The sequence below is a fragment of the Pinus tabuliformis genome, chromosome 3_1 (genome assembly GCF_031772625.1).
Source record: "Pinus tabuliformis cultivar Carrire ecotype Pingquan chromosome 3_1, CPIR1, whole genome shotgun sequence".
Classification (NCBI taxonomy): domain Eukaryota; kingdom Viridiplantae; phylum Streptophyta; class Pinopsida; order Pinales; family Pinaceae; genus Pinus; species Pinus tabuliformis.
In genome coordinates, this window is record NC_142301.1 from 243859275 (window position 1) to 243871212 (window position 11938).

Here is an 11938-nt window from a genome sequence, read left to right on the forward strand (position 1 = left end):
GAAAACTTGCAAAATACTTGTACTTCAATTAACAAGAGGAAGCTAAGTACAAGTTCCAAAAATAAACTATTTTAGATAAAATATTAACTTTCTAATTTTTAAAATGTTAAAAATTAATGGAAAAAAATAGAAATCATTAATGCCTAACCATACTTATTTTCTTTGAAGGAATTTCAGAGTATTACAAAATGACAATGTAAAGTTTTAGACACAAGGTTATAATTAATCTTTTTTGTGACCCTATATCAAATAGGATTTCTTTCCTTTTTATCCAAATGATAATTGAGCACTCAATCTTAAATCAATACCTTAATCATTTCACAATCATGTTTAACCATAGGAGTCATGTTTATTGTAAATCTCATAAGAGAAGAATAAATTTTCATAAACCATGAGACATTTTATTGAAGAGTTAATTCTATCAAAACATTATAGAAAACATGAAGAGAGCCTTTCTTATCTAATAGGCTTTAGGAACATCTAGATGTATTAGGATTCCATCCATTTCTTATTATATAGGCTAATAACCATATAATTCCTAAGGTTAATACAAGCATGAAGTGAAAGGAAGTTACCCATCAAGATCACTAAGTATGAGGACATTGGTTGTTCATTTCATCTATTAAACCATGCAAAATATATATGGAAATGTGGATTTAGAGTATAATCCCTATTGCATAGATCTCATAATAACATGAATTATGATTTTTTCCGTGAAAAATCCAGGGAGATCAACGTAAAGGGACCACATCTTGTAGGCCAAACTAACCGAGCCTAACCCCGAGGGCATTGAGGAGAATTGACCCTCTGACCTCCTAATCGACGAGGTACATAACAACAAAAAATCAACCAATTGAGCTATTCCTCAAGGCTGTAACATGAATTATGTTACCTCCTCCATATCTTACATAAGAACTTGATTGAGGCATAAAAATTGTTGTGTCAAGCATTAACATTGTAAAGGATACATAGTGTTGCTCTTGGGATTGCATTAAGGTAGAGGGAAAGATATTAAAGGAACATTTTAAAATATTTGACACTTAAAGTATCATCACACCAATGTTAGTGCTTTCTATAAAGAAGAAAGTGAAAGAGTATGATAGATAAAGATGCATGAAATTGGGGAAAGAAGAATGAACATAGTAAGGAATTGATAATGTAGAAAATTGGAAAATAGAATATCACAATTCTTCCTATTGTAATCCCAATTTTGTGTTTTCTAATATTAAAAGGGTTTGTTTTGTGTAGGTTCATATATCAACTTAATAAAAAACATCCAAGTCTTTTTTATCCCAAACAAAAACATTAACATATTTTTGTGTAAAGCCAAGAAAAACCTATGCAATATGTCTATGATGAACTTGAGCAAACCTACACAAGATTTGTGAATTGTTGAAAAATTTACATTCTAGTATTTATTATCTACTTTTTCCCTAACTATATATTCTGGTGTATGTGGAAGGCATGAACTATCTACTAAGTTGGTTGAGATGGCAACAAATGTTCTTAGAAAATAAGAAAAGATTAGATAACATATTAAATTTTTCAATATCTTAGATGCTTTTGAGAGAGGCATATTATATGAACATTAAGAAAGAGAGATGATGATTTCCTTGGGTTGAGATTGTTTTCTCTTTAAAATTGGCATTGAATTACACATTTGTAGTGAATCTAGATTGATCTTGTTGATAGGTTAGTAATACCATTATAGTTTACACCCAAACCCCATGAGTAGTTTTGTTTTTTTGCAAAGTGAAGAGTGGAGACAAATATAGCTGAAAATTTTACATTATGGTGATGAACGGATCTAAACACATTAAATATGGGTATTGAATGTCATGTTAATAATCATATAAACAAGGATAAAATATGCACTTAACACATGAATTATGTTAGGGATTAAAAACGATAATTAATCCAAGTTTCTCGTGGGAGCTTACATTAAGTGACACTTATGGATATTAAATGTCATGTTAATAATCATATAAACAAGGATAAAATATGTACTTAACACATGAATTTAGTTAAGGATTAAAAAAGACAATTAATCCAAGTTTCTTTTGGGAGCTTACATTAATGACACTTAAAATGGTGGATACACCAATAAGTTGATAGAATTCTCTAGACATGAGTTCCTGATAAAATTTATGTTGTGGAAATATATACCACATCAAAAAATAAATGAGAAACAACATGAATAAAGATAATTTCAAGCTCTGAATAAAAATAAAATTCTAATTTTTCCTATAACTAAATCTATCCTCCAACCCATTCCATTCTCTAACAAAGTGTCAGTTGATGGGGTTTTGAAAATAGTTTTTTTACCTTCATAGAAAAAAAAATTCTCTTTAGAATGAGTCTAATCACTTTGAAAAGATCAAAACAAATTAAATTTTGATCTTTAAATCTATAGTTGATTCAAATCCAACCACTAATAACCACCTATTGCAAGTTACGTGTGAATAGCATTGGCCTCAGTTCTTACCTGAACTGAATGAGAAAGGTAAGTAGGGAACGTCATTCAAAACATCATCCGAATCTACAGTACGACCTTGCACGTGAATCGAGTAGGTCGTACGTCTGTTCTGAGACCTCCGAAATTCCAATGCTCCCACTCTCCCAGACTTAAGTCGTGGACTTTTGGCCTCTTTTTTCTCATGAAGTGGTAAATGATGGAGTGAACAGTTAATGTCACTTGAAAACATCGTAATCCCTCAGAACGTACGTGAAGCGAGTGGGCCGCTTCATTTGTTAGCTACTCTTCATGTAGCGATGGCATTGAAGCATCGTAATGGGAATATATTGGACACTGAAAAAACGACAATCTATGGAATGGATTCCATAATGCCAAAGCCTCTTTAATTGTTAAGATTTTTACATGGTTAATATTTTCATGGTTGGTTTCGGTTGTTAGAATTTGGTCATATGCTTTTAGTGACATTGTAATGTTCACTTTAAATTGTATTAAAGTGTTTTTCAAATGGTTTCATCATTAGTATTAGGGCGGTGTTTTCAACTTTTAATGCAAATAAAAATCTAATATTTAAAATAATAAAATGTACATGGAAAAAAGTCAACGAGTTAGACATGATCGGTGATATACAAGTATATCAAAATGTAATGATTGACTTCCTATATTTACATTTTGATTATTGAATATCATATTATTGGAGTTATTTATTTTCCATTTTGTTCATTGCATATCACAGTGACAAGATAGAAAAAGGTCCTCTATATGTTATAATTTTCTTGTTCACGGAGAAAAAGCAGATATTTTCGTGTCTAACTAACCAAAATATGATTCAGCGAAATTGTCTTATGTGAGGGAGAATGAGTTCTAAGTCCCAACGATTTGCTTGTTTTCTACTTTCAACCACTCCCATTTCTAGTTGAGAAGTCCTTGTCATTAAGCCCGATCTCCGGCCTTAATTTATTCATGCACGCCCTTAATTTATTCATAAATTAGCTGTGAGCCTTTATAACAGCTACATATAATTTAGTTGCATATACTTTTTAAGGAGGCAAATACTTTCTGAGGAGGCATAGAGGAAGCTGCGTATGTTTTCTAGTGGGTAATATTTGCCGTGTGGCTCATTTGCTCATCTGATTCGTTTTTAATAGGAATTACAGTAAGAGACTTGATGTGATCTGTGATCATGAAAACGGGATTATTGTGCTGAGATTTTTTAGATTTCAGCTGCAGTTAATAGAAGGAGAAGGAAGTTGCTGTGATTGATATCATGGCTCCAGCTAATAGACGACCTGCAATTGCAAAATTAGAGACATTAAGAAATTCTGTCGGTCTCGAGGTAGATTCATGCTATGTAACAGAAACGGCGACTACTTTGGCACCGCTGGCAGGTGTTCAAAAACCTATTTTCAAATTGACAACTAATGTTGTTGGTTCAGAAAAAAGGGTGCATTCGTTTGTAGAGAATTCAGAAGAAGAAAAATGCGCGACTCCCAAGTCGCAGGAGCACAAGATACCTCGGCCGCTCTGCTGTCCTCCTGCACCACTCAAACGCAGATCGATTCCGGTAAAGAGAAAGTTATCTGCAAACCCTATCGAAGGGTTTTACATTCTCTCTGATTCTGATCTACAATTTCTATTCGGGTCAGAGAAAAGTGGTCCCAAAATCTCTAAAATGAAAGGAAGAATAAAATGTTGAGGCCAATTCCTGTGTAGAGTGAGTTACATTAACCATGGGTATTGAGTGATTGGAGATTTTTTGTTAGAGATTTTCTTATTAACCATGTGTAATGAGTGTGATCTGTCCAATGATGGCTTTATGTGGTTAGTGATGATGGATAGAATTACTATCCCAAACATTAGACAGATCACATTCATTTACACGCAGTGTTAATCAAGAAATTGGATATTGATCTTAAAGAGTATCATTAATGTATGTGTTTACAAGTGGTTGCTAATATAGCATGCTATTATTGTTACATAAATTTGGTTTCTGATAACAGGAGATTTTTATTAAATTTGGTTTCTGATAACAAGAGATTTTTATTGTACTTTGAGTTTAGGATTATCAGGAACATTATGGGCCGCAGCCAAATTACATTTGAGATTTTCTAGTCTTTTCTATGTTGCCTACTGCAATGACAAACTTCTTTGCCAATGGATAGATATTCTGCATTGCAGGAGTATGTTTCAGTACTTTACTTTATGGTTCTTTTTAATATTCTCAACATAAATATAGCCATAATTTCCATATTCATGACTAATTATGGTCATCTGTAATCTAACAAAACCAGGCGCATACAAACATGTCAAAGAAGTTTAAAGGGTCGAGGCTCTTGAATGCAAGCCAGTTCATCCAATGTAGGTGAAGTGCAGTTACCCAGAATCACTAGAGAGCCAAATGGATTTTTTTAAGAGGTCAACGGAATAAAAATAAATCTCACATAGAAATACGCCACTTTGGCTTTTTACAGAATGACATACCAAAAATGTTAATTGGCTGTAAAAGTCGTATTCCACTCTCTTTTGAATGATACGAAATAATATCTACATTTAATTTGGTAATTCCCGAATGACAATGCTCTCCAGCAATCTCTGTTTCTTGCTCCTCGAGTTAAGGTGTTAGTCCCTGGTTTCCCTGCGTTTTCAATGTGATTGTGGAATGTTTCGCAGTCGTCATAAATGAGAAATGCATGCGTAAATCGCGGTAGGAGCAAGTTGAAACCTAAAATATTCAATCATGTTAATGAAATCAGACCTGATCGAAATTCAAACGAATAATATTAATGTCGCTTTCAACTCTTCCATGGCATGGAGTGGAGACGGGAGACCCTTTTCCCATGGGAAAAAAATTGACGATGTCATTTCCAGTGCGCTGTTATACAAACGCGCGCAAGAAGCTTCCCGGTTTGACAGATTTGATTGTTAAATGGTTCGTTGAGGTTACCGATATATTGTGATAAATGCGAGGGGCAGTATATGTTATTTATGGGATTTAAGCAAAGCCTGTCCAAGAAGCTTCTTGATTTGACAGATTTGCTTGTTAAATGGTTAGTTAGTTTAGGCTACCAATTATATTGTGATATTGATTCATTAATGTGAGGGCCGTATAGGTTATTTATTGGATTTAATTAAAAAAGTTAGTTAAATATTTATTAATGTGAGGGCAGTATAGGTTATTTATTGGATTTAAGTAAATAATTTAAGTAAGGATTGATATATGTTACTAGTTTATTAATAGATAAATGGTACAGTGTATGTCACTTATTAGATTTAAGCAAGTATCTTATCTAAGTTAATGTTATAAATTGTTTGGCTAATTAATAAATAAATAGCAGAGTATATATGTTGGAAAGGGAGAGAAGCAAAAACACAAATTCACTCTAAACACACGAGTTGCAACCTTTTTTATTGATCACACAAAACTTGATAATTACAATGAACTCAGTGAAGGGCAGTGTAGGTTATTTATTGGATTGAAGTAAATAATTTAAGTAAGGATTGATATATATTACTAGCTTATTAATAGATAAATGGCACAGTATATGTCACTTATTAGATTTAAGAAATTATCTTATCCAAGTTAATGACATATATTGTTTAGCTAATTAATAAATAAATAGCAGAGTATATATGTTGGAAAGGCAGAGAAGCAAAACACAAATTCACTCGAAACACATGAGTTGCAACTTTTCTATTGATCACACAAAACTTGATAATTACAATGAACTCGGTGAAGGGTATTTAACCTTTTTGACTAGTGACTTGCCTAAAATATCTTGACATGTAACCACAGACTAAAATTCATCTATCACTTAACTCAACACTTAACACTCAGTTAACTCACTCTCTAAGATTAGCCAACTCCTCATGCGAGAGTAATTAGCTTATTTTAACACTCTCCGTTAATTACGACCGCTAAACTAAGATTGACTCATGATAACTCAAACATGCCTATTGGTCTATGTCTCAGCTAGGCTTACAATATCCAAGTTTCTTCTATGAAACTCAAACACATCTATTGCTAATGACTTAGTAAATATATCAACCAATTGATCACTAGATTTACAAGGCTTCAAGTGAACTTCTCCATTTCTCACAAGTTCTCTAATAAAGTGATATCTAGTATCAATATGATTGCTCTTTTGATGGAACACACTATTCCTGGATAGTGTAATCAATGAGGTGTTGTCGCAGTAAATTGTTGTTGATCCTTATTGTTTCTGCTTGATTCCATCAAATACTCTTCTTAACGAGATCGCTTAACATGTTGTTGATGTTGCTGCTATATATTTTGTTTTTGCTAACGAAAGTGTCACAATGGGTTGCTTCTTAGATGCCCATGAAATCACACCTAAACCAAGATGGAACACAAAACCAGAAGTGCTCTTCCTATCATCCAAACTTCTTGCAAAATAACTATCTGTGTATCCAATCAAATCCTTATTGTTTGTGTTTGCATACATTATGCCACAATCTCTAGTTCCTGCTATGTATCTCAGAATTAGTTTTCTCGCACTCCAATGTGTGTCTTTTGGAGTCTCCATAAATCTGGAGATCAAACTCACTCGCATGATATCTGGTCTTGTAGTTGTGACATACATGAGGCTGCCAACCAATCTTTTGAATAAAGTTGGATTGACATCTTATCCTTCGTCATCCTTGCTTAACTTTGTACCTGTTGCAACCAGTGCAGGGACAAGTTTGCAATTTTCCATCTTGAATGTTTTCAACAAATCTCTACCATATTTATTTTGACAAATAAAAATTCCCTTTTCAGATTTCTCAACTTCTATGCCAAGAAAATATTTCATGGGACCAAGATCTGTCATTTCAAATTCTTTCATCATGGCTACTTTAAATTCATCTATCTCAAAATCACCTGTAAAAATCATGTCATCAACATATAAGCAAAAAATCAAAATCTGTCCATGCTCATTTAACTTTGTGTACAAGGTAGGTTCAATGTTACTTCTGCAAAATCCATTCTTAATCATGTAGTTTTTGATTCTACTATACCAAGCTCTAGGCGCTTGCTTTAGTCCATAGAGCACTTTCTTCAACCTATAAACTTTATCTTCGTTACCTTCAACTTCATAACCTGGAGGTTGTTGCACATAAATTTCTTCTTCTAGAATTCCATTCAAGAAGGTTGATTTCACATCCATCTGATATACTTTCCACTTGTTTTGAGTTGTTGTGGCTAGAATTACTCTTACAGTATCCAATCTGGCTACTAGAGCAAATGTTTCTCCAAAGTCTATTCCTGGTTGTTGCGAGAATCCTTTTGCTACAAGTCTTGTTTTAAATCTATCAATTTCACCTTTCTCATTCAACTTTGCCTTGTACACCCACTTCACACTAATGCGATTTTGTCCTTTGGTAAATCAATCAAATCCCATGTATCATTCTTTTCAATAGCTTCAATTTCTTCATCCATGGCTTACACCCAATTTTCATCTTTTATTGCTTCTTCAAACGAAGAAGGTTGGAATGACAATAATGCAAAATTTAAAATAACATCCAAATCATCATAAATATATTTCAAAATTCTCATCTTTCTCTTACCATTGTTTTATTCATCACCTGGTTGATTGTTGGGAGAATCTTGATACATTGATCTGCTTGAAGATCCATGCTACTCAGAAAATCTTGGAGTCCTTGTTGGTGTGTCTCTATTTAGTGTCGTCACTTGTGATTATTGTTTCTCCTTTTCTGCTACATCATCTTCTTCCATCAATGCCACTTGTGCATCAATTGTTTTATCTATACTACCATTCCACAACTCTTGTTCTTTGAACACAACATCTCTGTTAATTATGGTCTTCTTGGTGATAAGGTTATACAATTTTTAAGCTTTTGATTGCTCACTATAACTAGTAAATATGAATTTTTCACTTTTATCATCCAATTTGCGTCTTCACTCTTTAGGCACATGTGCATAAGCTACACATCCAAATACTCTGAGATGAGATACGTTGCAAGACATACCTAACCATGCTTGTTCTAGTACTCTATTCATCACACTCTTTGTAGGAGATCCTTTGATCACATAAATAACACATGCAACTACTTCTGCCCAATACTCATTAGACAAGTTTCTTCCTTTCAACATGCTTCTTACCATGTTCATAATTGTCCTATTCTTTCTCTCTGCTACACCATTCTACTGCGGTGTGTACCTAGTTGTAAAGTGTCTTTTAATTCCATGTTATTTGCAGTAATCATGGAATGCCTTTGAGTCATATTCTCCACCACGAACTAACCTCAGTACGTTGATTTGTCAATCACTTTGGTTTTCTGCTAAGGTTTTGAATTCCTTAAACTTTGAAAAAATTTTAGACTTCTTCTTCGAGAAGTAAACCCAAGTCTGTCTACTATAATCATCAATGAAATTGACGAAGTAAAAACTTCTTGATTGTGTCCTCATAGGTCCACACAAGTTTGTATGCACTAGATCAAGAGGTTTCTTTTCTCGATATGCAACTCCCTTTGGAAAACTTTCATGATGTTGCTTTCCCAAGATGAAACACTCACAAGTACTAGCAGGTTCTTTGATGGGAGTTAATCCTCTGACCATTTGTTTATGCTAGAACAATCTTAAAACTGAAAAGTGCAAGTGTCCAAAATGAAAGTGTCATAACCAATAATCATCAGAACATGCAACTGTAAAAGAATTGACCTAATCATTGTAATTCATAATCAAAGGAAAGAGTTTGTTCCTCATCATCTACACCTTCGTTATCAACTGCTTTCTTGGGGGCTTGTCATATATAACACATTTTTGACCTTGAAAGATCACTATGTATCATTGCTGTGTCAACTGACCAACACTTATCAAATTATGTTTAAGACTAGGAACATAATATACCTCTGATATTGTCTTCGGCTTCCCTGCTTGGTCAGAATGTTGACCACTCCTTTGCCATCTACTTCCACAGTCTTGTCAGTCCCCAACTTCACTATGTTTTCATAGATTGATCGAAATTTGCAACTAAATTCTTGTTGCATGCATGTGGTTACTGCAACCACTATCTAACAGCCACACACTAGCAGAAGGTTAATGCATGGTATGGCAAGCTAGGAACATGGAGTTAGTACTCTATGTAGTGATATTAGCTCTTTGGTTCCCTTGATCATCTATCTTCTTCCTACAATCACAAGCATAGTGACCAAATTTATTGCAATAATAACATCTCACCTTTGATTTGTCAACTCTTTGAATATTGTTCAAGCTTTTGTAGTTGCTTCCACTTTCATGTTCATGCTCTTTTCAGTCATCCCTCTGACCACCATATCTTCCGCTTCGTCTTCTACCTCTCGATCTACTTCTGCCTCAAACCCTCTCTCTTGAAATGGAAACCCAACTTTTGAAAGTGGTCTCTAAAGTGGAAACCTTATTTTTGTCTATCCTTGCTTCATGCAATAGAAGTGATCCCATCATCTCATCAATTGTTAATGATGCCAAATCCTTGGTTTCTTCTATGGTTTCTACCACAACATCGAATTTGGTAGAAAAAGATTTGAGGACCTTCTCAACCACTGTTTGATCTTTAATATCTTCACCATAAATCTTTAACTGATTTATGATAGTTATGACCTGATTCATGAAAGAATCGATGTCCTCTGTCTCCTTCATCTGCAGACTTTCAAAATCTCTCCTAGTATTCTGCAACTTAACAATATTGACTTTGTTCATACCTATATAGTTTGTCACCAAAGTATCCCATGCTACTTTTGTTGAAGACGTGATCATAATCTTCTGGAACACTGCTTGGTCCACTCCCTGCTGGATAAGCTACAATGCTTGTGCATTCTTCTTCTTGTCTTTCTTCCATTGTTCCCTCTTTGTATTATTGAGAGCTCGTTCTGTTGCTTCATCCTTAGGTTCTGAAAACCCAAGCTGGACATAATCCCAAACATCATGAGCCTACAAAGTGGTTGCCATCTTAATGACCCACACATCATAATCTTTCCTTGTAAATGGTGAGAACTGGGGCTGGAAATTTGAGAAAGTCATTTTTCCTTTAAAAACCTTAAATTTTTTTATAAACTTGCAAAGCTCCTCAAAAACTCCTTAGAAATAAAACCCTTTTTATCTCTTTTTTTATAAAAAAAAAAAATTATATATATATATATATATATATATATATATATATATATATATATATATATATATATATATATATATATATATATATATATATATATATATATTTAATAAAAAAAATTTATAAAAAAAATTATATATAAAAAAAATAAAAATATTTTATAAAAAAATTATATATATATATATATAAAAAAAAAAAATTAACATAGAAACTTTTATAATAAAATAAAATTATATAAAAAAAATAGTTAGGCCGATAGGCCTTCCTTTGAAAGGGACCTTTCGTCGTCCTTCTCCTTCTGACGCTGACACCTGGCGAACTTCGTCTTTGTTCATGCTTCATTCTCATTTGACACCTAGCGGAGTGGGCATTTTTTCCCGTAGTTGTTCAGGAAACGACTACCTCATTCATTACCTGCATATCGGCCTGCATATCGGCCTCTCTGCAAAGAAGGGGCGGAGGTATTCATGGATGCCGCCGCCTCACTGACTGAGCCTTGGCATAGCTGGACGATGCGCCCGCGCCTGGCGGAACAGAAAACACCCGGTTCAACGACAATCCATCCATTTTTTGCTCTTCATGTTTTTTCCACGCCCTCTGCAATAATGTTTTTCTGCTTTTCCACTCACTGCTGCAATAATGTCTCCAGCTTTTGCTGTGTTATCTGTCCAGGTTTTGCTGTCTTATCTGTTGTGCACTACTTACCTATCACTGTTTACACATTCGTTTACTGTTCACAAATTGCTCGTGCTCAATTTTCAGGTCAGACTCTCAGGCATACCATTGCGGAGTCGCTTTTCACATATCTCTGTCATTTAGTCTCTGGATCGTATCGGACAGCATCTGCGTTCTGGGCTTATTGCTGGTAAGTTTCTGCACATTTTTCTCACTCTATTTATAAAGCCCTTTTAGTTTTTGAAACTACAAGTATCAGAGGATGCCATATTCGAAAACCCTTCTGCGTTTTGTTGTTCTTTATCTATTCTCTTTTTTTGTTTGTTTGTTTGGTTCAAACTACCAACAAATGATCCCCTGCGATATTAAACTTGATATTTTCTCCGCATCTTTGTGCTCCTCCTCGACCTGAAGCCTGCCACAGCAAATTTGAACTCCTGAGACGTCTCACTGCATCGATATCCGGTATCCAAGGTATGTAGTTTTTGCCTTTTAATGTCTAGCTTCATAATCTCTGAATCTGAAATAGGTTTTTAACGGGTTTTTTTGGGGGTTGGGGGCATTTTATATTCCGGATTTTAGGGCAACGGAGCTGATTTTTGGTTTCTTGGGAGTGGTTTATCGAATTGGGTCTTTGGTATTTTTTAGAAGTCCATAGAAGACAAACACACACATTCAAGAG

At 34.2% G+C, this 11938-nt stretch overlaps 1 protein-coding gene across 1 annotated transcript; it reads left to right on the forward strand.

The window, feature by feature from the left end:
- The first annotated feature begins 10994 nt into the window (after window positions 1-10994).
- LOC149186711 (uncharacterized) lies at window positions 10995-11450 on the forward strand. The gene is made up of 2 exons (XM_089409424.1): window positions 10995-11253; window positions 11344-11450. Exons 1-2 carry the CDS (start codon window positions 11049-11051, stop codon window positions 11448-11450), a joined length of 312 nt encoding a protein of 103 aa, XP_089265550.1. The 5' UTR covers window positions 10995-11048.
- The last annotated feature ends 488 nt before the right edge of the window (window positions 11451-11938 follow it).

Coding starts and splice junctions, on each gene's coding strand:
- LOC149186711 (XM_089409424.1), top strand. CDS start 11,049: ATGGATGCCGCCGCCTCACTGACTGAGCCTTGGCATAGCTGGACGATG. Junction 11,254..11,343: donor TTGCTGTGTTATCTGTCCAG/GTTTTGCTGTCT, acceptor CTCAATTTTCAG/GTCAGACTCTCAGGCATACC.